The sequence below is a fragment of the Chlamydotis macqueenii genome, chromosome 3 (genome assembly GCF_036417535.1).
Source record: "Chlamydotis macqueenii isolate bChlMac1 chromosome 3, bChlMac1.mat, whole genome shotgun sequence".
Taxonomy (NCBI): domain Eukaryota; kingdom Metazoa; phylum Chordata; class Aves; order Otidiformes; family Otididae; genus Chlamydotis; species Chlamydotis macqueenii.
In genome coordinates, this window is record NC_141558.1 from 117,246,402 (window position 1) to 117,273,285 (window position 26,884).

General features: G+C 47.1%; 3 protein-coding genes across 9 annotated transcripts; 2 read left to right on the top strand and 1 right to left on the bottom strand.

Annotated features, from left to right (window-relative positions):
• The first annotated feature begins 110 nt into the window (after positions 1-110).
• GALM (galactose mutarotase) lies at positions 111-14,149 on the top strand. The gene is made up of 8 exons (XM_010118770.2): positions 111-401; positions 886-1,040; positions 3,665-3,871; positions 5,308-5,389; positions 8,802-8,943; positions 9,032-9,206; positions 9,659-9,770; positions 13,970-14,149. Exons 1-7 carry the CDS (start codon positions 206-208, stop codon positions 9,734-9,736), a joined length of 1,035 nt encoding a protein of 344 aa, XP_010117072.1. The 5' UTR covers positions 111-205; the 3' UTR covers positions 9,737-9,770; positions 13,970-14,149.
• Positions 13,588-22,732, bottom strand: SRSF7 (serine and arginine rich splicing factor 7). Of its 4 annotated transcripts, none has more exons than XR_015258019.1 (9): positions 22,499-22,722; positions 20,529-20,709; positions 20,202-20,378; positions 19,241-19,315; positions 19,050-19,151; positions 18,626-18,679; positions 16,393-16,437; positions 15,018-15,164; positions 13,588-14,007 (listed from the first exon to the last, which is right to left on the bottom strand). XR_015258019.1 is itself a non-coding variant. In XM_086743594.1 (9 exons), exons 1-9 carry the CDS (start codon positions 22,527-22,529, stop codon positions 13,953-13,955), a joined length of 756 nt encoding a protein of 251 aa, XP_086599720.1. In that variant the 5' UTR covers positions 22,530-22,708; the 3' UTR covers positions 13,588-13,952. The 4 variants fall into 4 exon arrangements, 3 of the variants coding, with proteins under 3 accessions (XP_086599720.1, XP_086599721.1, XP_086599722.1); XM_086743594.1 differs by having other exon boundaries at positions 15,129-15,164; positions 22,499-22,708; XM_086743595.1 differs by lacking the exon at positions 22,499-22,722 and adding an exon at positions 21,057-21,319 and having other exon boundaries at positions 15,129-15,164.
• Positions 20,832-26,591, top strand: GEMIN6 (gem nuclear organelle associated protein 6). 4 transcript variants are annotated; one of them, XM_086743598.1, is made up of 3 exons: positions 20,832-20,961; positions 23,529-23,674; positions 25,281-26,591. In XM_086743598.1, exons 1-3 carry the CDS (start codon positions 20,872-20,874, stop codon positions 25,654-25,656), a joined length of 612 nt encoding a protein of 203 aa, XP_086599724.1. In that variant the 5' UTR covers positions 20,832-20,871; the 3' UTR covers positions 25,657-26,591. The 4 variants fall into 4 exon arrangements, with proteins under 4 accessions (XP_086599724.1, XP_086599726.1, XP_086599725.1 ...); XM_086743600.1 differs by lacking the exon at positions 20,832-20,961 and adding an exon at positions 22,881-22,983; XM_086743599.1 differs by lacking the exon at positions 20,832-20,961 and adding an exon at positions 22,902-22,976.
• The last annotated feature ends 293 nt before the right edge of the window (positions 26,592-26,884 follow it).

Below are 26,884 nucleotides of genomic sequence, written 5' to 3' on the forward strand. Positions count from 1 at the left end.
TGCCGAGCCAGGGTAACGTAACGGGGAAGAGTCAATGCACAGCATAACTCCTCCCAGCACTGGAAGGCCATCATGTGATTTTTATGACTGCTCTCTAGAGCTGTGTTTGCTCCGCTCCCAGCCACCATTGCTTCCTCCTCAGTGTCCTTCCCTGGCAGAGCTGCAGCTCCTGCTGGCAGCATCAGGGACCAGGTTTTGGGGAGCAATGACAGAAGTTAAGAGAGAGGTGTTCGGGCAGATGCCCACGGAGGAAGGAGGAGGAGTAGTGGAAAAGTTTGTGTTAAAGTCAGACAGCGTGAAAGTGGAGATCCTGTCCTTGGGGTGCATAATCGCTGCTCTGGAGACGAAAGGCAGAGACGGGAAGTTTTCAGATGTTGTCCTAGGCTTTGACACTTTGGAAGGTGGGTCTAAATCTGTTTCTTTAAAAAAAAATTGTTAAAAAAAACCAATCAGGCAATTTAAGCAATGTTTTCTGGTTTATTGCCACGCTGCTTGATCTGCTTCTAAGACTCCCCTGCAAATCACAGGCTGAGTAAATGCAGCTCCTGCTGCCTGTCCTGAGCTCAGTGGGGGTCGGGGAAGTGGGACACTGGTGGCTCCAGGTTGCAGTGCGCCCCTCTAAGGAGGTAGCTCTGTGTCGTGCTTTGACTGGCAGTGGCAGAGGTCTTTTCTGCAAATCTGCAAAGAATACAAGATCCCATTGGGCTATTTTAATCAAAGATGTGCATTACTAGTGAGCTGTGTGTCCTCTGAAACACCCAGGCTGCAGTAACTTATGTAGTACTGAGGGGAAGCAGAGAGACACTTCTGAGCCTGTAAGCACAGCTGGAGACCCCTGTCCTGTCTCAACCCTTCTGTTTAACCATGCACTGTTTTTCCGGCCAGGTTACACAAGGAAGCACCCTTTCTTTGGTGCCGTCGTGGGGCGTGTTGCCAACAGGATTGCGAAGGGGAGGTTTACTGTGAACGGGAAGGAGTATCAGCTGTTTCTCAACAATGGGCCCAACAGCCTGCACGGAGGAGCCAGGGGATTTGACAAGGTGAAAATCAGGCTGGCGAATCCCGCTGTCCGCTGGCACACAGTCTGTGGGATTGTGGCAAGAGGAGATGATGTCTTCACTCCCGATCCTGTAAAGTTTTCTGGTGGTTATTGAATTGAATTAGCTCCCAGAAAGTGCTGTGAGTGCAGAAACAGGGGGCACACCCTGTGAGCTGCTGGGTTAGCTTGTCTTTGCCCGAGTGGCCTAGCAGGGCTCAGGTATGTCATCCTTGGATGCCACGCAGAGGGCTGCTGTGCTTCCTCTGTTACTGCAGCCCTGAGCCCAGTTCTGACAGGGTTGTCCTGGGATGAGGTCCCGCTCCTGCAGAGCTTGAATTGGGACGTGTCAGTGAGGACCCAGCCTCACGCACAATGGAGGGTCCTGAGGCGCCAGCCACACGGAGTGTGTGCTATAGTTGTCCTAGTGCCCAAATAAAGTTTGCTGTGGAACAGTGATCCACACAGACTCGTTGCACCTGCAGCTTCAAGGCTGTTATTTGCCCATAGCTCCTCCCAGAGTCAGAAGGTCCTGGGTTTGCAGAAACTGAATATCATTGCTGCTTGCTTTTGACAGCACTTCCAGGTATGAGGAGAGCAGGATGCTGCTGTGAGTTTAATGCGGTTATTGCCTTACCCTCTTTGGTGCTCCTTTCATCTCAGTGACGGCATACCTGGGCTCTCACTCTGACTCACAGCAGCAGGTGACTAGATTAGGCCTGCAAAATGCCTCACCATCTCTGTGACTCCTCCCGTGCCCTTCCCTGTGACCTCCTGAGATAAAATAACCTTTCCCTGGCCCCAGGGTGCTCAGCCCTTCCTCCCTTCTCCCAAGAGCTGCTGCTGAAGTCCAGATACCATTCATGTGCTACAAGTAGTAAGAGCAGCAGAGCATCTCCTGTCTTGAAAGCCTTGCTGATAACCCCGCTGGTTGCATAGGAGGCTCAGAACTCTGCTTTCCTGAAGCCTTGGACTTTGTCGGATCAAATGCATTTGTAACCAGCAAGTAGCTGATCCATTTCCCCAGGGGAACTCATGTGAATGTGCTGGTGCAGCTGCTTTCCTGGGTTAATGTTTTGTTTTGTGAAAGGACATCCAGGCTGACAGGGCAAAAGTCAGAGTGCCTGGAAAAAAACTCACTTCTGGGCAGCGCAGTGTGAACTGGCATCAGACCAGGATGAAACACTCCTCAGCAGCCTTAGAAAAAAGGGGGTACTGAGGTGACTTAGCTGTTGTACTCCCAAAAAGGACAATTTGATTTAAAGTTTCTTTATACGCCCGGACCCCTTGTGAGCTGGGGCTGAAAACATGCACTTCTTTGCACCCAGGCTGTCTTCTGTAGGTAGGGCATGTGGTCTCTTCTCTTGTCTCTTCCCCTTGCTTGCTGAAGGCATGCCAACTTGGTAGGGATGAGTCAGCAACACCTCCCAGACAGGGCTTTGTGTCCTCTGGTCCATGGGGTGTGCTTGGGCACCTGCTCAAGACCAGGTAATGGTCACTGTGCAGAGACCTGTGGTCAGCCCTAACGAAAACCAGACACACCGGCTCTTGGCTGTGACTGCCTTGGCCATCTGATCAGTTTTTCCTGAGCTTGCAGATCTCAGTGCTGTGGTCAGTGCGTGGTCTGTTGAAAAGAAGCTTGCGGACAAGCTTAGGTGGCGGCAATGTCTAACCGTGCTGCTCGGGGACTGGAGGACTTTAGAAAATAACCCTCTTAGCTTTAAAAAATAGTGATACCAGTATGCTTACTAGCCTTTGATAGCTTTTTCTTCAAATAACTTAAATAGAAACTCATATATAAAACCACAGACTCCCACAGCAGTGAGAGCTGCAGATGAACTGCACTCCGTGCAGGACCTGCTTTGCAGCCTGGTTATTGCATTTGGCACTCTTATTTCCCATGTTTGGTGAAAACGTTGGCTTTTGACAAGTGCCCTGAGTTTATGATCTCTGCATAGGACATGAAAAGGGTCATCTCAAAAGTATTATCTGGCCCCTGCCCCTAGATCTGTCCTCTTTGATTAGACAGTAACTATTCCTTAGGTAGGTAGAAAGCTGCCTCTTGTCGCACATCTGTCCTGCAAGCGGCTGAGACATCTGCTTAGCATCAGGTCCATAGTCAGGGTCAAACAGGCTATCTGGGCAGTAAATTTACAAGTTCAGCTCCAAGCAGAGCCCTGGTCTTTGGCTGGGGCAACAAATGGAGAGGTCTCAGTTCTTTGGATCAGCACTGATGTGTGCATGTATCTGGCAATACATCTGGTACTATTTAACCCAATGCCAGCCCCTAAACAGGAGCTCCCAGCATATATTTACATTGTCCTAGCAGCCAGCCCCAAGTTAGCTGAGGGAAGGGCAGCAGCTTGTTGAGGTGATTAGGCATGGAGTAACACAGACTGGAACAGACCCCCGTCAGAGCAAACTTCCTCGTTTGGCTGCTCATTTGAAAACTTACTCCCTGCTGCTGGCCCTGGCTGACCAAGAGTGGGTTGGTGCTTGTGTTTTCTCCCACTTGCCTTTTTCTTTTTCAAAAAGGGGATATAGATTTTTAGTCTTTCATAGGGAGAAAAAGATTGTTTGGGCACTCTATTTCCCATGACTGTCCCACCAACGGTACTCTCCTTGCAGGTTCTCTGGACCCCCCAGGTCCTCCCGAATGGCATCTGCTTCTTCCGGCTCAGCCCTGATGGTGAGGAAGGCTACCCTGGTGACTTGAAAGTCTGGGTGACCTACACGCTCAGTGGCAGGGAGCTAGCCATCAACTATCGAGCCCAGACCAGCAAGACGACACCCGTCAACCTGACAAATCATGCATACTTCAACCTCGCAGGGCAGGTAAGCATGGGGAGATGAGCCCCGTGGAAGGACACTGTGAGGGGGAAGAAAGCCTGGGGAGCCATGGGATAATCCATGGGCTTCCCATGGGATCGCTGGAACCAACATGCTGATCTGGGGACACAGCATGCTTCTGGGGACACAGCGATGGGGGTTGTCTCTATGCATCGTGGGCTGCATGCAGCCTACGAGCTGGGACAGGACTGAATCACACAGAACTCAACTGAGGATGCATTATCCCAGTGCATCATGAACAGAGACATCCCATTATGAATATTAACTCTTCTTTGGTGTGTAACTGGGGAGTTTCAGTCTTTCCCGGTCTCTCAGGAAGACTACAGAGGAGGTACAGAAGGCATACTCTAGTCATGGACTGGCATTTCTTAGCTGTCTTCTGTTGGTGCCTCTGAGACAATGTACTGAACCCTTGCGGGGGTGGTGCAGCTGAGATCAGAGCCTGTAGTGCCAGCCAGGGTCAGCGCAGCATTGAAATACCCAGGTCAAAATGAGGAGGAAAAACATCATGGAAAGGGGATGTGAGGTGGCCAAGGTTGCAGAGCAGGGCAGTAGCAGGGTGCAGAGGGCTCCTACACACCAGTTCAAGGTCCTGACAACTAGATGGGCACTGTATTGCAGCTGCATTTTAGTCTCACCATGTTTATAACTGGGCTTGAAGGAAAAGGGTCTGGGAAATAAAATGTTGCTGGGCAGAGCAATAGGATGGGACAGTGCAGTCACGTTTGGACATTAGACAAAGACCCATAAAAGTGTTAGTGAGAGACATCCCAGCCCCTTCACGCAGGAGATCTGCTCAGGCTACTGCCCTAATAATGGCTGCGCAGTTGTTAGTTTACCCTCCATTCGTCATCCCAGCGATACAGTAATGTCAACACCTACAGCATGCAACTCAGGTGTGTTTCCAGAGGAACGGGGACCTTTGGTCATGAAATTTCTGATCAGATTAGACAGTGACATGCAGTCTCAGCTTTGATCCTGCTCCCCTTCCAGCCCAGCAGGTTCCCTGCCAGCATCCCCGAGCCTGCGGAAGAGGAGCACAACCCCGTGTCCTGCAGGAGACGAACCAAGAGGATGGATTGTGCTTCCCCATATTTGCTTCCTCCTCCTTTTGCCTGCCACTGTGTGCTCAGCAACCAGCATGTTTTGGCTAGTCGATATGCAGAGTGGTAGTGCTTGGTGATGTACAAGTCTCAGCCCTGCAGGATTTACAGCTCCCAGGTCCCATGCAGATTTTTGCCTGTGCTGGTACCTTCGTCCTGTGCCCAGGTTCAAGGTGGGATGATGGCCAAGAAGTCCCCCAGGCACTACCAGATCAACTGTAGCACCACCGTGGGCAGTCACTCCCCGAGTGTGCTTAGGGCTGCTCGAATGGTGGAAGGGCTGCAGCAGGAATCCCAGTATTTACTATCCTTCCACAGGGCTCACAGGATATCTATGACCACGAGATTTCTGTTGAGGCAGATTCCTACCTGCCTGTGGATGACACCAAGATCCCCACTGGTAGGTGGTGCGACACCCACGGCACATGGTGGAGAGGGTTTTACAGATGAGTGTTTGTGGGTATTGGGGAGCAGCACTGCCCAACAAAGGGGGACACACCATGGCCCAGGGGACCCCAGGTACAGCAGGGCCCTCACCCATGGGCACAGTCCTGCAGCACCTGAGCAGAGTGGGCAGAGCTAGGTGCTGTTAACAGGGTCCATCACCAGCCCCAGACCTGGAGAAGGGGGTGGACCAAGGTCCGACCAGGGGGTGCAGGCAGGAGCAGCAGGAAAGAGGCGAGTGAGATGGGAGGCTGCAATGTGGGTCCAAGGGGCCCATCCAGGACCATCCAGGTCCAAGCTGCCTGTGACACAGGACCAAAACACGTCCCTCCAGACCTCTTTGGGCAGCATTTTCCTGCAGGCCAATCCATTGTTCCCAGGACCAGTGGGGCCACCAGAGAGGGTCACTCAGCACTTTGAGAACTGGGATTGGGCTGGGGTTTGCCTGCTTTGCTTCCTCCAGCAGTGTTTGGCTTTATCATACTTCTCTACTGGGATTTTCCACGTGATGTCAAGGTCTTATTTCCATGAGATCAGCTCATGCTCAAAGTCCAGAGAAAGCAGGAGAATTAGTTTCTTAAGCCTTAGTAAAAAGTAGGAGATGCAAGCAACATGTTCCAGGCTGCTGTTGATAAATGCAATGCACACCAGGACTTGGTCAGACTCCCTGATCTGGAGGGCAGCTCTCAGGCCCAGCACTGACATCTAGAGCTGCTGAGATCTCTGGTGCTCAGGAGGCCAGCGTCGTCCTTCCCTGCAAGAGCTGAGTAACCAGTCCTCTCATTGGGAAAAGAGAGCTGGTGCTACTGACTGGGAAGCTGGACACAAACCCAATACTTTTCTTTCCTGACTTTAATGTCCTGCATGGCTAAAAGAGGAAAGTCACTTCAGGAAAACAGCATGTTTCGCGTGCTAAGCAGGTTAATTAAACAAAGGTGCTATTGCTGCTGTCTCCAGCCTCAGTGTGAAGAAGCAAACTGGCAGCCTCTTACACCTGGTCTTGATTCAGGGGGTAAAAAAGGAGAAAACAGGGTTTCTAGTTTTCTTCTTCTTTTTTTTCTCATCACTTCCACTCTATTCCTCCCCCTAAATGACTGAGCTGCTAGGTTAAATAATCTGAACAAGCTGGGACAGGGAACAGATTCCCCATACCCACAAGAGTGCCAGCACTGAGCACGTGCACTTGGCAATGGTCTCACTGCTAACAAGGGGGCACCTTGCTTTGGGTGGCTTGACTCCAACCCTCCCACTGCGCTGCTCCAACATCCACTTTTCGTTTAGCAAAAGTGACTGTGCTGAGTTACAGTAAGAGTGATCTAATTGCAAAATTAATCTGATACCAAATTTTGTTGGTTTTAAGAATGAAAAGCATTTAAAAAACAAGCTGCATTTGGCTTAATTTTTGAAAAATTAAGATAAGATTAAGATAATAAAAAAGCAGACTTCTAGATTTGCTCCTAAGTGATGGCTTTTCAGCCAGCCTGACTGGCCTAAGCCTCTAAAGGAATGGAGGCCGTTGGAGTGCAGATGCTCAGCCATGGCAGGTGAGGGCGGTGGCAAGGTGCCATGTCATGCCAGAGGTCTCCAGAGGACACAGTAGTGACAGCACTGAGCAGGAGGTCTGGGGCATAAGTGCTGGGAAGGCTGTGCTCCTGAGCAGAACGGAAGAGAAACTGGGTGTGGGGCGAGATGTGTGCCTGAGGGCTGCATGAACCTGCAGGTCAGTTTCTGATAAGCGTAGGCTGGCTGAGCTCTGCTGGAAATGGCAGGGTGTGTTTCCCTGATGCTCTTGCAGGGCAGCTTTGCTGAGTGCACCTTCTGACTTCAGGAAGAAGAGGGAGAGAGGCTTTAAAAAAAAAAAAAAAAAAAAAAAAAGCAAGAAAGCTTTTTAGCTCAAGTGTCTGCTAAAACCGGAGTTATGTTTGTGTTCATGAACCAAAACTACTGTGCGTGCATGGATCAGTTTGCACCTCGAGGAGTGGGTCTCCCGTCCCGGCGGCTTTTGCTCAGCTCAGTGTGTCACGCCTGGACTCAAGCCAGGGAAGAGTTTAAGGCCATACCAAACCCACTGCCCTGCTTCTCCTCACTGCTTTCACCATGGAGCTGTTTCACATCTTAATTGCGGTCAGCTTGCTGCCTCTGCTCTTTGCAGTTCCCTCTTGGTGTTTTGGGTAAATCAGCCTTTGAAGCTGGGTATAGTCTTAGTCCTGGGGTGAAGATGAGATTTGTGCAACTATTAAAGGCAGACCGCTTGTGTGCAATGGCTGCTGTATTTTGTGTAAGTGCCTAAATCAAAATGGTTTATTTTTTTTTTCAAGGTGTTTTTCTGCCCCAACAGCTGAATTCAGTAAATATGCTCTTTTTAGATAGGATCAGAAGCCACAGAAGTGTGCTGTTTGTCAGGTGGAGTCTGATGTTTCTCAAGGTTTGCAGAGCAGAAGTGGTGCAGAGCTGCAGCTGAGCTGGGCGTGTGAATGCTGTGAGCAGAGCACAGCACATGGGGCCGGCAGCGGGGCCGGGATTCCCATGCGCTGCCATCCGCCATCCCTAACACTGGCAGCTACCTGCTGACCCTTGGAAACCTCTCCCTTTAGAGAGGGGTAGAAAAATTCGACTTTAGGGAAAATTCCCCTCCCCTGCCCTTCCTCTCTCACCTCCCCTGTGCAAAACCCCTTGCCTTTGGGTTGGGATGGCTGTGTTTTGCAACGTGTTTAGGATGTCTCAGGGTTATTCTTACTGCAAGACCTTTATCACAGGGTGCTGCATCCCCTCAGCAGGCCTTAAAAAAAGACTTGAGAGAAAATGCTGGTTTTATGGTCTTAAACGGGGTTTTTTTTCCTGAAGCAATGCCCTGACGGAGGAGGGGACTTGCCGCACTATACAGCCCATATTAACCATCCCAGCAGGTGGGTCACTTTCATGGCCGTCTTGTGGATGTTTGTTCAGAGATCTGGGAGGATTCATTTATTTATTTATTTAGAGATATAGTATATGTATATAAATCTTATGCATATATAAATATTAATAGCTAGTTAGTTTTGGGTTCATATTAATTAGCTTGTATAGTTACATACACAAGCCCTCCCCTCTTGTTTTCTGTCTCCTTGGCTTTGCTTTGTCCCAGCTAAGCACAGCAGTTTCCCCGGGGCTGCCAGCTCTGCTGGGGGACAAAGTGGCAGTGTCCCAGCCTGAGTCACTGGCCACAAGACACGCTTGCTCAAAGCGGGGCACCGCAGCGAGACAAGGATGACAAACAGCTTAAAACCCTCATCTCGCTAAATTGAGAGATCTCAGCCCTGTGCAGGGGCCAGCTGGGGTGTTTGCTGGCGTGTGGGTGAGCAGCTGACACTGCTGTTCTCCTTCCCCAGGGGAGGTGGCTGCCGTGCAGGGCACCAGCTTCGATCTCCGCCAGCCCGTGGAGCTGGGGAAGCACTTGCAGAAGTTTCGCCTGGATGGCTTCGACCACAACTTCTGTCTGCAGCAGGTGCAGGCTCGACGCCTCGTGGCCAGGTAAGCCCTGGCAGGGCTCCCTCACCCCTGTAGCTGCAGGGTGCCCCTTTGGCCAGCCCCTTGGCATCCTCCACTGGTGTCTCTCCAGGGCTTGCCACCCTCCCACCGGCAGGACCATGGAAGTTCACACCACCCAGCCTGGCATCCAGTTTTACACCGGGAACAACCTGGATGGCTCCCTGAAGGGCAAAGGTGGCATCGGGTACCCCAAGCACTCAGCTTTCTGCCTGGAAACTCAGAACTGGCCCGATGCTGTCAACAAGGTGAACCATCTCCCCATCCCTGGGAGTTGCTGAGGTTCTGCAGCAGGGGACCATACCACCACCTCTAGTCTGTTTGTTGAGGGGATGCTTTGTAGACACCAGAACTGAGGCAGGCACAGGTCACAGCATCCTGCCATGTTAGGCAGGGTTCAGCCAGCACAGTGGGGACCAGCCCCTCGCAGCCCAGCAAGGGTCCAGCAAGGAAGCAGGGTCTAGAGCAGAAGACCCCACCGGGGCCTTATCATGTCTTCCCAGAATTCAACCAGGGGAGGACTCGCCCACTCAGCCAGCCAGCAAGAAACGGGCAGCTACACACTGCTACTGGAAAAGCCTGGGGGAGGCCATGGGATGCCACCCCAGGAAGGCCAAGGGGATGTGGCTGTGCCCTCATGGCCCTTTCTGGTCCCGCGGTGTGTGCTCACAATCACCAACATGCTGCTGCTTCTCCCCAGCCCCACTTCCCCAACGTCCTACTCCAGCCGGGTGAGGAATACAACCACACCACGTGGCTCGTGTTCAACACCGCTTAAGGAAAGAGGATGCTGACTCCTACCACCAAGAGGGGTGAGTGCCTCCAGTACATTAGCCAGAAATCCCGCCAGGTGCTGAACTGCACTTTCAAGCTACCCTGGGTGTTGCATGCCATTTGGGAACTTCTTTCCTCTTCTGTGGTTTTCACCCATGGCTTCTTCTGCTGGTTTTAACTGCTGTCACCACTTCTGCTGCCTGTGCAAAGCTCTCACCCTGGGCATTAGGTTTTGTTTCACAGTAAAAAAGCACTCAAAACACCTTGTTTAGGGATATGGCTGTCACAGCTCAAACTGCAACAGGGGACTATCTGGTGATGTTCATGTGGAGCATGTAGGAAGTCTGATAAAGTTGTAGTTGTTCATTACATCGGCTACTCCCAGTGAAGTGCTCTGAGCTGTGCTGGCTGCTGCTCTCTCCCTGCCACTGACCTGCCCCACAGCTCGATGTCAAAGGGTGCCCTGCCCTCTCCATGATTCTATGATTCTATGATCCATGCTGGGCAACAGGGCAGCCCTCGTGGCTGGAGCTGCCAGTTCTGACAGCAGCATTGCAATGGCACGGGTAGACAGTGGTCATGCAGAATATAGCTTTGTGGAGGACGGTGTGCTGGGATTATCCTGGCTGGCCACCCTGGCTCCTTTGGTTAACTCCTATTTTGAAGCCAACAGCAACAGCTGCACGAGAGCATCTTCCACGCTACGCCTTGGCTGCTGAAGTGAAGCAGGTGTATCCATCTCTACTCCTGAATATACCACTACAAGAGGAAAACCATCATCTTAATGTTGTGTTTCCACATGAAATATGGATCATCCCCAAAATCCTGTAAAAAGGGCCTGTCTGATGAAAACCTCCACGTTTCTGAGGTTTCACAAAAAACTGGCACAAGCCAGGGGTGGCAGTGCCGCCATATTAGGGAGCTGGCACCTCTCTGCCCAGGGACGCAGAGGTAGCCAGCCCTTGGGCCAGTCACCCTGTGTGAGGCACTGCAGGCTGACTCCCACCTCCTCCTGCCTTGGTGCTGCCAAAGGGGCCGCATAAGTCCCGGCTCCTGCTGGCAGGTTGTGGCTGGGGCCCGCAGCGCTCCAGCGTGCTTCCTCCGCTGCAAAGCTGTGGGAATGAGCTTGCCCCCAGTGGAAGTGCCTGGCTGTGTGAGCCAACACAGGCAGGATGCAGGAACAACCACAAAACCATGGATGAAATGCAAAGAGTAAATTTATTCTTGTTACCTCGCGAACTGGGAGATCTCGGTAGCAGCACCTGGGCAGAGGCATGCAAGCAAGGATGCAGGCACTGCAGAGCTCGGTACTTGCTAGCGAGTTAAAGAGAATTAGAGTGAGAGTTACCGAACCTGCTGTGTATCAGGGATTCATACATGTGCAGTTTACCACCATGCTTGGATCTTTCTCACGGCAGGGCAGGAATCTCAAACATGTTTGATAGGGTGCCTCTCAGTCTATCACAGGCCTGTGTTACCGAAACACAGATGTTCTATTTGTCAAGTACACAAGACTAAACAACAATTAGTATGATTATGTTTTTCAACACCCCAGCTGCAAATCGCTTGAACATATTTACAATCCTCCTCACCAATCTTCTATTATTTTCCCACGCTGGCCATTGGGCTCACCACTGTGGCAGACCTGTCATGGTCAGTTCTGCCACCTTGAGCCCCAAAACAAGCACCCTGCTACTCTCCTGCCGTGCTCCGAGTGCACAGACAGGCACAGTGGTCACACGTGATGTGGCTGCAGTTCATACTGTTTAAGGGCTGGTATAATTTGGAGAATAAAGCCCAGCTGATCCAAGCCCAGGAAACGCTAGGTTGCAAACCAGGGGTGGAAACACCATCACCCCTAGGAGAGTAGGGATTGTCTACCACACTGGAGACCTCGGGTACACATCCCCTTGGCCCCCCATCCCCAGCCAGGCTGTGCAGGGTGCGCACACCGCACCCAGAGATGCAGGGCCCAGGATGACAGCAGCAGCGGTCACACAAACACACCCCACTCTGGGCATCTTTTCCAAGAGCTCAGAAACAAGACTGCGTGGAATTTTTGGTGAGATCCTGCCAAAGTCAGGCGAGAGCTGGAGCTGTGCAGCCTGGTCCAAGGACACCTGGAGCTGAGGGAGGCAGCACAGCCACCCTCAGTTTTGGTCACAAGTACACAGAAGTGCCGACACCAGATTTGCCACTGCTCCCTCTTTGCGCCTCCAAAGTGCTGGTTGGCCTCGCCCCCGCCAGCACAGCTCTGCCTCCTCGCTCAGGTTCTCCCTGCTAAGACTGGGTTTAGAGGAACCCCAGTCCCCTGCAGAAACCTGGGCTCCTCCACTCCACCTTCCACAGCATCTCCAGCTACTGAAAAACAGGTACCGGTACAGCTGCCATGCTAGTCTGCAGGGTTATTGTGGAGTAGGTTTACCTTAAAAGAAGAACAGAAGAGAAAAAAGCTGATCCAATTCCAGAGCAGCAGTGTACATGTGCCTCTTGCCAGCTATGCTATGAACTGGGCAGGCAACGCACAACCGATAAACATTCCAAATACAAGCCACAGGCTTTGGGCATTACTGCTAAATCACTGCAGGGCAATGTTTGTGTCACCCCCCACCCTCCCATTGCAGCAATGGTGGAATTTCATGGGTTTATATCATTGCACCCGGCAAATAAAACAGTAATCCCCATGGCGGAGCACCGAGGGAGTGCCCAGACACAAAGCACCACCAGGCAGGGCCAGGCATCACAGCCAGACACCACTGCAGCAGGACAGCACGTTCACAATCTGGACTGTTTACTCATACACTTAAAAAACTCCATGAAGTCATTGTTAATGGCTTACCCAAGGTGTGACCAAAGTTAATCTTGCAATTTTTTTTTCATTTAAGATGGTCTGCTGTGGTTTACACATTGGAAGCAAGCTGCCATGACAGATTTCATAAGAAGCCCACACCGGGCTCACTTTCCATTTCAGTGCTTGTTTACTGCCAAAACGGGCCTTTATTTCTGCTGGATATCCCATTGCAGTAAAAAAAAATGCTTGCTTTTTTCCCCTCTGCCTACCAGTTTGTTTGTTCACAGTCTAACATGCTTCCAGCCTTTTGCTGTGATCTGTCAACAAAGTGCCTTATCACGCAATTCTTGACTACAGAATGAGGAGAGTGTTTGACATACATATACACAAATAATTAATCTGGCAGGTGTGTATTTGCTGTACAAAATTAGCTTAATTCCACAAAATCCAGGATCTGGGAAACTTTAAAACCATACCAACTTCTGTTAAGCAGGTTAGAATTCCTGAGGTCAGCTGTGAGAATCTTCCACTTTAAGGAGGAAAGTCTGAGTGACCTTCAGAAATAATAATAACAGCTTTCTTTTGCCTCTCAAACACATTTTCCTAAGGTCCTTTAGAAAGAATATGAGAAGACCCTACGTCTTTCCTCAAAAAAGGAAAACATTCCTTAGGACCTTTTAAGAAGTTCTCTTTGTAGTACTAGCCTAAAGAACTAAAAAATGCAACAAGTGAAAGCAGCAATCAAGTTATTAATGATTTCTATTACGTTTAGAGGTTTCTACAGATATTATTCATTTGAAACATGTCACTATTTTGAATAAAAGCTCACCCTTAAGTTTTTGGGCATCTGGTATCACAACTAGTCAAGCACCAGACAGTAAGCTTTGCTGAACAGATAAGGGAGAAAAATGAATACTCACTCAGTATTGTAAAGGAATAAAAGAGCATATGCAGATTTTTAGCCATCTACAGAGATGGATTTTAAATTCCATTTCAAAGAAAGCAGAAACTGACCCTTTCACCAAAGACCATTCAACAATAAATGTGACTAGTTTGAGAGGACATCAGCATTAGTCATTCCCATTTTAGACTTTTTTTTATCCACATTACATGGCACACAGCTAAAATTACCTAAACGTTAACAGAAGCAACAGGGTTACTACAGAGAAGTTTTAGTTAAAAATACACATTTTATTTCAATATGCCAATAAAAAAGTCCCACATTTTCATATCACAGGAAGTTAATTCATACAATAAAAAGAGACTGTGATAGTCTACTGGTGTGACTAACTCAGAAGACCCAGATCATGCCAAATTTTAGTTGATATACTCTTCTATCTACATTCTTAACATTTACAAAGACACCACAAAATCCCTTATAATAATGTAAGCAAAATAACTTTCTTCCTAAAAGATTAACTTCATAACTTTAATCCATTCTTTCAGGACTTGCACTTCTTTGAGGGCTTCCTGATGGTGAACGACTGAAAGGAAAAGAGCCACAGTTAACATTCCAGTAGTCATCTGGGAGTCACAAATACAGGAAAAAGCAACAGGAGGATACCTAGACTACTCCAGCACCTCTTAAGCACTCAGTTTTAATAAAATAACCAATCACTATTGACAGTTAATGGGTTGATGATTTGATGTTAGACATAAAACATTTATTTTTTTACTTTCACATTTTTGCATTTCTCTACTGTTATTTTTATAATACAATTTAAATATGGTAATTGTAGAGTCATCTAAAGGCTACTACTAAGAGCAACCTTCATGGAGGCAGGATACTTCTTCACAGTTCTGATACAGCAGCTTGTGAAAACCTCTGAATGGTGATCACTCAGCATTTATGAGCGTTTACTCGAGTCTCTTTTGTGAGGTTAGACTACATACAGCCACATTTTTAAAGGAAGGGAACCCCTAAGTGTGGAAGTTCTAAAAGTATGTAAAAAAAACTTGCAGGGCAGAAAGATCACCAACACAAGGGACACACCCTGGCAGTTCTACAGCTATTATTACCAGGATATATGCCCTCCCCACAAATCCTGAACAAAGAAGTTGTAAAAATGAACTATTAAGAAATTTTAAAATTCTGCTGATTCTGTCACCACACACACACAAAATTATTTACCAACTTATTGGTAAAAAAAAAAATAAATAAAAATCTGAGTAATAGCAGTAAACATAACAGGGTCGATCTTCCATTCCTGACTGCTATGCCAGGTTACTCCACTCTATCTTCCCCAATGTCACTGTAGCTTTTAATGAGACTCAAAGCTGACTCCCACATTTATTCTGTGCTTTAAGCTCACCCGTAGAAAGTCTCTGTGCAATAAAATTGTTAGTGAACTGAAATGAACAGAGCAGCAGACAAAGGCAAGACGTAACACTGCTACGTAACCAGTATCTCAAGGAATTATTACCACATGTATATTACCATATATAAAACAACAATCACAACATTATTTCCGTTGAAGAGATCTAGGCAAAATACCTTTCCAGTATTTTCCTACAAGCAGCAGTCAAACTCCTCAGCAGAGATCACTGCAGATACTAAAATGCCAGCTCTACGGAGTCTACATTATTAGTAGGGAGATCAACATACCTTCTCTTTGGAGATGGTGATCGGGACTTTGACCGACTGTCAAAACAGAATATCATCAATGCAGCTTAAATGTCAAATTGAAATTTTTATACTCAAAAAAATAAACATCTTAGCAACTGAGTTATTACGGGAATCTAGCCAGAAGCTCTTTAAAATGGCAAAGTTTTCAAATAAACTTTTACTCTGACAGGGATTCTCAATTCACTTAGCATGGAGATTAGATGAGAAGCCCAACACGAGCTGACAATGCGTGCTTGCAGCCCAGGCGGCCAACCACATCCTGGGAGCGTGGCCAGCAGGTTGAGGGAGATGATTCTGCCCCTCTATGCTGCTCTGGTGAGACCCCACGTGGAGTACTGTGTCCAGTTCTGGAGCCCCCAACATAAGAAGGACAGGGACCAATTGGAGAGGGTCCAGAGGAGGCCACGAAGATGATCAGAGGGCTGGAGCACCTCACCTATGAGGACAGGCTGAGAGAGTTGGGGCTGTTCAGCCTGGAGAAGAGAAGGCTCCAGGGAGACCTTACAGTGGCCTTCCAGTACCTAAAGGGAGCCCATAAGAAAGATGGGGAGACTTTTTAACAGGGCCTGCACCAACAGGACAAGGAGTAACGGTTTTAAACTAAAAGAGGGTAGATTTAGACTAGATATAAGGAAAACATTTTTTTACAGTGAGGGTGGTGGAACACTGGAACAGGTTGCCCAGAGAGGTGGTGGATGCCCCATCCCTGGAAACGTTCAAGGCCAGGTTGGACAGGGCTCTGAGCAATCTGATGTGGTTGGAGCTGGCTCTGCTCCTTGCAGGGGGGTTGGACTAGACGGCCTTTAAAAGGTCCCTTCCAACCTTAACTATTCTATGATTAATTTTAAGCAACTGTCTTCAGTTAACAGAAAAACAAGGAGTAGTACTGAGGTGAGGCTTTGAGAAAAGAATCATCATCATGGATTCCTGGTTTTATTAATGGCATTAATGAAGCCGAAGCCCTTTATCTGGTGGACAGAAAACATTAACTGAGCACAAAGACACACACACAAAAAAATCAGTATTATATTGGAAACTACAAAGAGTCAATGAAAACAGAGATGGGTAAGGAACATATTCCAATAGCTGCAGAGGAAATTTTATAATCTCAGTCATATCGCAAACAGATTAGCTGAGCACTCATGTTTGGAGAATTTTTTTCTAAAGGACCAGGATCTGTTCATTATTTAAACCCAGTACTGAATTCTAGATATTACTGCAGGCTCTATCTCTGCATGCATACCTCTTAGCCGGTGAGCCAGATTTTGATCTGCCATGAGACCTAGACCTACAACAAGAAAAAACACAGCTCAGCAGGGAAGCTGGTAGCATGCATGTTCCCACATTTGAAACAGAAAGACTCACACTGTATGTCAAGTGAACTGTCATGTTGAACAGACAGAATCCTGCCAGTTTCCAGGGCTTTTCCTGGTAAGTTTCAGAAGAAAGTTTTTCACATGGATGCTGCACATGTTGCTCTGTACTTTGGTCCCTGGCTGATGACTGGTGTTTGCTGATGCAGGTGGCAGGAACAGATGAACAACTTGAATTCTGACTAATATTTTCACAAAGCTAATAAGAAGTCATGCTCCAAACTTGCTAGTTTTATTAGGTTTGAGTGACATCTACCACTATAGTTGAAACTGGCTGCAGGTAGCATGCTCCTACAGTTATCTTCTCCTCAGTACACTCCATCTTATATATGCACTTGCTCTAAATATTTATTTAAATCTGTCTGTACTTAACCCTTGTGAAGACTGAAAAGAATGTCAGTTTTTGAGATAAGACTGCTGCACATTAAGAAAACTAAACTAGCTGCCTAAAAGAATAACTGAAATTTTTAGGTTCACAAAGGAAGTGTTCTCCTTTCCACATCTTCCAGATGTACACTTTCACAGTTAAACCACCAAACACCATATAGTACTTATTCAGTCTGTCTTCCTTACGAATCAAGAGCCTGTCTCTCGGTGCCATGCATTCCTTTGATTCCTCTGTAAAGAAACCATCTTTCAGCTGCCACATGTGGAAGTTTAAGAGTGACTTCATTAGAGTTAAGCACCAATATTTTACCACTTCTCTGTACTTGTACTTCTCTGAAATTTCCTCGGCCCCAGTGACTTAATCTCTACTTATAATGAAAGGTGTCACACAATAGAGTCTGGAAATTTCTCTAAAAGCATCCTTTACACTGCAGAAAACCATCCTGGTACTAAAAAAAAAAAAAACAATGGTGGTAAAATCAAGATGTTTTTCTCTTTGAGAGCCTGTTGACTGTTTTATGCTCAGCGCTGACAGCGAACAGTGATGAGCCATGACTAAATCACATTGGAATAACTGGTATTAAAATTCAACTTATTTTAGGAACAGGTAAAGAAAGTGTACCTCATCAGTGAAAGGCACTGCTCTACTGCCTCAAGGAATTTCCCTTCCCTTTTTAATAGCTTCTGGACTGCTTGCGTGAGTTTCTGCTCTTAACATGCCATCTTATGGCCTTCATCTCTCCACTCCCTAAAAACTCGTGTCATTGCTTGCTGTTCCACTCTCAGAAAACGTCACCACCACCTTTCAGCACTGAATCTCCCATCTTCAGCCACAGGTTTTTCCACTTACTCTCTTCAGCTAAAGCTTCCCTTTTTGTTGTGTGTTTCTTCATGGTTGACTGTTGTGTTATTTATTTCAAAGAGCAGCCATCAAACCAGAACAGTAGGCCTGGGAATGGTCTGAGGCAAGAGCAGTACCATCTCCTTAAGAGCAGAACTTCCGTTTACTCTTGTTCTCCTAAGACAGCTCACCAAGGACATCCCATCAACCTAAGTCAGCCACACTGCCTGCACAAGGTTGCACAAAGCACACACTGCATTCACTTACTATGGAAGGATTAAACTACAACTTAAAGAGAAGGAATGACATCTTGTGTTCCTTTAAAATTTGATCGTCACTTGCAGCACATTTGTTGGTACAAAATAATTCTGACAGGTGTGTACCTCAATTTTAATTCAGCTCCTGCAGACTGACACTTTGTTGTTCAACAGAGCTGGAAACAGCTCTAACACTCACAGCGCTAGCAAGCCCTTCACAGCTTGCCTAGTGATAAGCAGTAATGCTTAATATGCTACTGGAAGGGCATCTTGCTTTCTCTGACAAATAATGGGAAGAATCCACAATCCTGTGTGCTACACAAACAAAAAGAAAAAAAAAATCTTAATTCTAAATTTCCATGCTATGGTAGTTGTTGAAGTAACCTGATCAAAACAGTACTTGTGAGAACTATTGGGACCTGGATATCAGTGATATAGAACACAATAAAAAGAGAAAGAACAATCCCCTGCACTGCTTTTTAAAACTACAGACCCCTAAATAAGTGGAGAGAAAATACAGCCTTTTTTTTTTCTGAAAAAGTTAACAGCTGTTAGAAAGCCTGAACAGACTTTTAAGCAATTTTTACTAAGTATCTGCAGCCACAGAAGAGAACCTACCTGCTTCGAGGCCATGTAACAGATCTAGACCTAGATCTGGATCTTGATCTAGACCTGAAATAAAAAATTAAAACAAATTAAAACAAAATCAAAGAAGTTAATTCAACCAGAAGTGATGACAATTACAGCATTAATTAGATTAATGTCTAAGTGTTGAACTTAAAACCTACATGATCATTAGATGTTTTAGACATCAAAATACACAGGACATGCAGCTGTGTAAGGTCTCAAAACTAATCTTAGTACCATGCCTGTAAATTCAAGTAGGATTATCAGAAATTTTTAAAAGCATGCTAAATATTAATTTCGAGAGGTCAACACCTTCTGAAGTCTGCTATCCAATACCTTTTTGAATCCCTTAAGTAAAACAAAAAAAAACCCCAAAAGTAAAGCACACAATCTATTAAAAATTACTACTAATTACCTTGATCTCTTCAAGGAACCTGATCGGGACCGGCGGGGAGACACAGACCTAGACCTACGAGGAGACACGGACCTGGATCTACGATAGGAAGCTGACCTGGACCTGCAAATAAGTCAATTAAAGAGTTGTACAAGGATAGCTCTTTCTAAGCAAAAGAAGCAAACACAAATAAAAGACAAACGTAAGCACACCTCCTACCACGGCTCCGACTGCGGGACCGAGAATACCTCCTTCCTCGGGACCTTGAACGGGATCTAGACCGGGACCTGGTTTTAGGTTAGAGAAAACAGGTATTAGGAAACAGCTGCAGCAAGCAATCAGTGCATGTGAGGCCCTGCTGAAGTCAAAACTGATTTCAGACAACTAAAGAACTAGCATCTGTCAGTTGGAAAAATGTCTGGGCCTACTTGTCTTGAGCATTTTACTACCTAGAAAAATGTTAAAAGCTGAATTACATTGCAGAATTACATTAGAATAGAAAACACTGTAATGCGTATTTAAAATAAACCTTGCAAGTTTGCAGGTCGACCCTCTTTGGCCCAAGGTCTAGCAGATCTAGACGATCTAGAAGTATCTATAGCCGATCGCTGCATCTAGGTGTTCTCTTCAATCTAACGACGATCAAACTGACAGCCCAATGAGCCAGGGTGAGGCTTGATTGACGCAAGAAGATTTTTCTAGGTGGGAATGTGGTCAATCTGGTGTTCCTCTTTCTAAACCGGAGGGGGGCCCCAATTGAAAGCCAAATTTACTGTTACGGCGATCACCGTCTCAAATTTTCTGCCCTTAAAGAATAAGGTGAAGCTACGTGTAGATGGCTCGAGGGGATCTGGCCTCTTATGCTGATCACCTCAAGGTCTAGGAGGATCTTAAGTGTCGGATTTGCAAGGCGCCTCAGCATGAAATCTTAAGGCTCGTGACATTCTGAATCAAGGCGACTGACTCAAACGAAGAAACCTGAAAGGTTTTGACCAGGTTGATTATTAAGATATTAACATTTGATAGAAATAGCAACAAATTGTAATATACACCTATACATTTATTCTACCATTAAAGTTTAAAGAAAACTGGCGTAACATTTGTTCTTTGCTAACAAGAGCTACGCAAAAGTGAACTGGCGAAGCAACCCAGCCACTGTGGCCCCACACATACCTGCTCCTCCTTCGGCGACTATAGCGGTGACAATCATAAGCATAGTGGCCTTTCTCACCACACTCATAGCATCTGTCATTGGGGTCAAAGGGGCGCCGTGCAGGAGGCCTGTCGTAACGGGAGCGACGAGGCATCCCTGTTGACACTTCCACTCTAACCCTGGAGCCACATATCACCCTGCAACAAGTCCATGATGACTTTAAGTTAATCGTTACTGTTTATGGCAGAACTACAAAAAGGAGAAAAATCAGAGTAAAAACCCCGATTCTCTCTCTCTAGGCTTAAAATCGGCTGTAGCTCCTGCAAACATCTGAAAGGCACACGTACTTCCCATCGAGTCCACGGACAGCATCTTCAGCATCCCTCGGGTCTTCAAACTCCACGAAGGCAAACCCTGGCGGGTTCCTAGCGATCCACACGGTTCTCAGGGGCCCGTAGTAGCTGAACGCTCTCTCCAGCTCGCCCTTGCCCGCGCCCGTGCCCAGGTTGCCCACGTACACCTTGGTCTCTGCCGGGAGCGAAGCAGGTTTCAGTGCCGGAGCGAGAACGAGCAGACGCCTGCCTCGCCTCTCTCGGGCGCCGCCATCTTGTTTGCGCGGCCCGTTCCCGCCTTCACCACGAGCGGCGGCACGCGCGGGAGCACCCCTACCCCCAGGGCCGCTGACGCAAAATGGCGGCGGCGGCGGCGACAACGGCAGCAATGGCCGCCTCGCCTTCCATTCCCCGCCGTCACCGACCGCTGGCCGCTCCGCTCCTCGCGGTAATCATCCCTTCCGCAAACCTCCCTCCCCCTCACCCTCACCCTCCCCTCCCCTCCGCGCAGCCGCCCCGCTCCGCGACGCCGCAGGAACTCACCGCCTCCATAGCGGCCGTAACGCGACATCCTAACGGCTTCACCAACCACTTCTCCGCGCGCACGCGCCACCGCGCGCGCCTGCCCTGCCCTCCCCCTCCCTCCTCCCCCCGGGCGGCGCGGTGCTGCGGAGTGAGGCGGCACGCATGCGCGCGGGGTGAGGCGTGGGGCCCCAGTGGGGCGCCGGTTGCTGCGGCGACGGCAGGGAGCGGTGGGTGGCGTCTGAGGGAGACGGCAGCCCCGAGTGGGCTCAGGCGCCCATCGCGGCCCCAGGGGCCTCCCGGTACCCGCTGCGCCACCCAGGGGAGCGTCCGCCGGCGGCGGAGCCACGTGATGAGCGGGCGGGACGGCGGCGGGAAGGCAGCTCCGGAGCCAGCTGAGGGGCACCGTTCCCCGGGGCCTGCCGCCGCCGCCTCGGGCTGGTGCCGATCCTCCCGAAAGGGCGCTGCAGGCTTGGGAAAACGGTGCAGCAGAGCCGTGCTCATCATAAAAGCGGCTCTTGTCTCCCTAATTGCGTTTTTATGACTTGATTTGCGCCAGGACCTTCCTCTAGTGCAGTTGCTTGAGTTGGGAGAGTTACACCTCTTTGTGACCCTGATTAAGGTTAAAATTACCGTGGGAGAGCTGTAGTCACTACCCACGATAGTGACCTGCCACCATACGATAGGGCTTAGATGACAGGATAAAAAAATACTTAAGGGCTTTGTGGTTCAGAACCATTAAATAACTACACAGGCAACAAAGGGAGAAAAAAACAAAACAAAACCAAAACCCAACAACAATCCAGTAGGTACTGATACCCGCAAGAATTAAAATCGAAGATGCTTGGTGTATTTGGCTCAAAAGGGATTTTGAGCCAACAGCCCTCCAGGCTGTGGTCCAGAAGGGGACCAGTTAGGAAGCTATTTAGACTGTAAACAACTAAAATGTGTGATGTGTATAAATATATAAAACCAAACCATATTCCTTCTTTCCACCTCTTTTCTTTCAAGCAGAAGCTGATTTCCTATTGTGTTGCTTGCTCTTACAGTGAAAACAATTAGATTTGCTAATCCCTGCTTTCTAATAAACTATAACTCTGAAAAAAACCCAGTAGCTGAATACAGTGGTGTAAGCCATTCATAAATAATCTGCATGGCACTGTGGAAGTTGAAAGTTCACGGGGAAAAAAAATAAAGGAAATTACCTCCTTAAGCTTGCGGAATAAGACCATGTCATTTTATACCCTTGATATTTTTTTTCTGTTATGCTCACAAAATCATTGCATGCTTGCTTTCACTTACATTACTGAAGTGATGGCAGCTTGTTGGCTTCATCCATAGGAAGCTTTTCATTAGTAGTGTTAAAATAGAGCCGCTTTCTCGGGGGGAAATCAAGTTTCTCATCTTCACAGCTGCAACTGGAAAGCTTGTAAAGAAAACTCAAAACCAGGGAGCAAAATTACCTTGTTTTTGTGGAGGAGATACAGCATGCATCTATACCGATTTATGCACACATTGCTCGAAGAAGCTTGAGCCATGATTTTGTGTTCTCACGTTAGCAATCGCACAGCACTAGCAGGAGCATCGGCAAACCCAACTTAATTTCAGCGAGGCAGAAGACAGAACCCCGCCTGTATTTTAAGTGCTGCACACCACACCTCCTTGTTTTGCGATCTGGCCTCATATGTAGAAATAAACCTATATATAATTTATATGCACACCCTTGTTTATAAAGCACTCCAGATCTGAGCATTTTCCTGCTTCTGAAGCCTCCATTTTCTTGCTTAAACCCCCCCCCCCCCCCCGCTGCCGGGGGAGGGTGTTCGGTCTCAACAGGAAGCGGCGGTCCCGCTGGGGAGCGCGGGAGCCTGGCAAAGGCGGGAGCTTCCTGCGGCCCTTTGTGCTGCTGCGCCGCGCCTCGCCAGCGCCTTTGGCGGAGGGGTACGGGGCGCGGGGGGAGACAAACGCTTGTGCGGGCCTAGGCGGAGACAGAGGCGGCTTTGCTGTCGTTAGCGGTAGCGCAACGCGTACGGGGGAAAGCGGAGCCGCGCTTGCCGCTCGCCCCGCCGTAGGGGATGAGGCTAGAGCCGGGATGCGGGTGGATAACGCTCATCCACAGGCAGTGGAAGGGCGTGGACACAAGGGATGTGCCAGTACTCAAAGCACGGGCAGTAGACTTCTGCCCTCAAGGGACAGAGATCCGCAAGGTTTGGTAAGAGGGCAGAGCAATAAATGGAATATTTAATGCAACGGGAAAGTCTGAAGTTAGCAGAACAGTAATTTTTGAGGCTGTGTTTTTTAAACAAGTGAACTGAGTGGGATATTATAGAACTGCAGCAATATGCAAACCACTTTTGTGAATGTTTGCTTTTTAAAAAAGCAAGTTGTCCTTGAGATGAATGGAAGATCCTTGCCCGAGGGCAAACTCCGTTCTGGTGCGAGGGGCAGAAAGACAGTCCATTGCTTCTGCTAATTGCTTTGTCTGTTTTCTAGGTTCTGGATGTAGGAAACATGAATGACTGGCAGAGGAAAAGCCCTCTAGACTGGGAAACGTATGTGAACAAAATGGTGAGAGTTGTTGCACTTGAGAAACATGAATATGAAGGATGGGTCTTAACAGTTGATCCAATTTTTGCCAGGTAAGTACCAAAGCTTTTGTTTCTGCAAAGCTAAGAGAAAACAAGTTTTTCAGGAAGAGAAAGGATCTCAAGACTGCAGCAAACTTATTTGGAGCAAAACCTGCATGTTGCAGCTCTGTGTCCTGCTTTTTAATTCGCAAGGCCTAAGAGAAAGCAGTTGATGAGTTATTGTAATTGATTAGGCCAGTTGACCTAAATCCACTTTAATCTCATTCAAAGGACCAATAAGTTTGGGGATAATATCTGGGTTCATGCTGACTTTATTGTGGACCTGAGGTTAGTACTTTAAATGATAGTAACATGTTTAGGACTACTTTTAATAACATATCAAGTCCTGCTTCACAAAGAAGAGCAGGAGTGCAGGAATGGTTCTAATGCTTTAGGTGCTGAAATCCTTATTCTCTGTCCAAAGTTCTCACATCAATGCCCTTCTTTGCCCTCTAGCCAGACACCCATGAGGGTATAGTGGCTGCTTTGGAGAGGAAGCAGGGAAAAATCAGCAAGGGCACTGGACAGAAAGTGGTACCACAGGTCTCTAGTATCTCAAGTGAGTAACTTGAAAACAGAGTTTGAAAGGCAGAACACACCAGGGAATAGGCGGAAATTTGGCTTCTTGCTGCCAGAGCTTTTTCATACCTTTTTGGTTGTGAGCTTGTCCCACATGAGCACAAAATGGAGGCTAGAGACTAAAACATCCAGCTTCTTATGTGTTTCAGAAGAATTGGTTATTGCTTTAACTCTGGAATAGCTCCAAAACTCCAGTTTTCTCTTGGAGTTGCTTATAATTTTGGTAGAAAAGGTCTGTGTAGCTGTGAGTGATTCTGGGGGTGGCCCAGGCTAAAATCAAGGCATGTTTCATTGCACATGTCTCAAAAAGTCATTACTTCTACTAATGGTGGTAGCAGTAGATTGGCAAAGTGCTGGCATCAAAATTCTGGAATTTTTCCTACCACAAGAGGAAGAAAGTGGTTTCTGGTCCTCTTTGTTGGTATCTGTGGAAGACATCCTAGAAGTATAACAAGCTGCCTTCCTACCTGTATTTTATTACTTCTGGGATGTAACTGCCTTTGGGAAAAGACCAGGCTGTTACAACATGAGCCTGAACCTGCTCTGATGTGTTCCTATTGTAACACTGAAGCTGTAGTTTTCAGTTTAAAAAGTACTGTTTTAGTAGTGATCAAATATTAAGTATTAATAATTTATCATTAAAAGGTTCTGATGTTGTTAGCTGCCACCATTGCCTTCAGCATTCAAAGGGGTAAATATATGAAAGTATCAATGTTGTGGAATGTTGGAAGACTTAAGGTTCTTTAGCAAGGAATGCTGCACGAAATTATTCCTAGCCCTGATTTTAATGTACACTTCGCTTTTTTGGTAGTATCTAGTGTAGTTCCAAATTCAGGGCCAGAAGTTACCTGCAAAGCCCCACATTTCAGTATTTTATGGTACAGCAGCATGCTTTTCAAGAAAAATGCTAGGTACTCTATATTGCCTAAACACCTGGGTTACCCTGATGCTAATGAGCACTTATCTCCAAGAATCTTGGCCTCTGTTTCTCAGGCTTCAGTTAAGTAGAGTGACTCATACATCCTTCTTTCCTTGGCAGTATTGTCCTCGCAACATTCCTGGAGAATGAAAAAGTGTCCATATCAGTTGTCTTGGGCCACGCTGTCCAGAAGGTCGAAATACTGAAAGAAGGGGATGATGAAATGAAGCAACGGCTTTCTTGCATATTTGTGCCTGAAGAAAGCAAAACCTACAGCCCAGAGGAACTTGAAAAGAGGAAGAGTAACTTGAAGACTTGGCTAGAAACAAACCACATTCCTGTAACTGAGCAAGGTCTATCGGGAAGAACGCTGTGTGTGGCAGGGGTATTAACTATTGACCCACCATACGGCCCAGAAGAGTGCAGCAGCTCCAATGAGATTATTCTGTCTCGGGTTCAAGGCTTGATACAGGGCTATCTTGAAAAGCAGCAGTGATGTCTGCTGTTTAAAGCAGTTGTCTTTAGGAATGGTCTACCTGCCCATTTTTAGGGTAGGAACTGTCCTGGCTATTAATATGCACTATTTGCAAAAATGCTGGGTTTAGATACCTTCGTCTGGTTTTTGTACGTTAAGAAAGGGATAAAGCAAGCAGTATAAACTAAAAGCACAAAGTATTTTCCACGCATGTTTTTTTTTTTTATTAAAAGCAAGCTATTGGATAATGATGATGTATTAAACTGATGTATCAGTTTACTATATTGGTATTAAGCTGATAGATCAGTTTAAGAAGTATTTTTGTAACAGTCTTGTGAAAGATGATATATGATAAATTTAAACTGTGTTTTCCTCTGCCTTTAAAATGAATTAATTATCTAGTTGTATAGGCATGTTTATTTGAACTGCTTACCAGAATGTATTTTTTTCAGAAAAAATTGTGATACTTGGACTTCCCAAATCAGAGGAGAAAGTTGTTCAGAAAGCTTTTTTTTGGTGTGTTTTTTTTTTTTTTTCCTTCCCACAACTGTTATCCTGGTTTAGAACATGAATTATAATGTAGGTCCAAGATTTTAAAATTATTAGGGAAAGTTAGCAGGCAAGTAGCAGGTTTTAAAAACATTTCCTGTCTATATTTGTTGTTTTAGAGCATCAGTGATTGGAATACCTTTATTCCTTAGAAAGAGAGTTTCTTGCAATTCAGTAAGTTTGTGTTTTGTAATGTTTTTTTTCTAGCTTGTGGCAACACATAGTGCAAGAGTCATTATGTGATTATTCCTGAGATTGATTATCCAGTCAGGAGCCTTTAGAGCCTGCATTTATCTTAGTGTACTGATTTGTTCTGTCTTATTGTGAGATAGCACCACATGATAGTGTGCTCAAATGCATTTGAAAAGTCTGTGTAACCCTTGTTAATAAAAGGCCCTCCTCATTTTTGCTGTGGTTTGCTTAAAATTACTTTGGATCCATCAGGTTCATGTTGCTTTTTCTTAAAAATCCTCTACTGCACTTGTGTTTGTGTGTGTCTCCCTGAAAAGGCTTGTAGATGCCAACACAGGAGTGTTTCAGCTGCCTGTCTGGATGAGGGGATCGACCAGTGCTGGAACTCCGGGGCACCCAAGGCTACTTGGGATCTGTTTGGCTTGAGAGCTGCCATCAGGCCAAACTCAGCTCAAGAGATTTCGGAAGAGCTGGAGAACGCCTTGTTACCCAGAAGGCAATGCCTCCT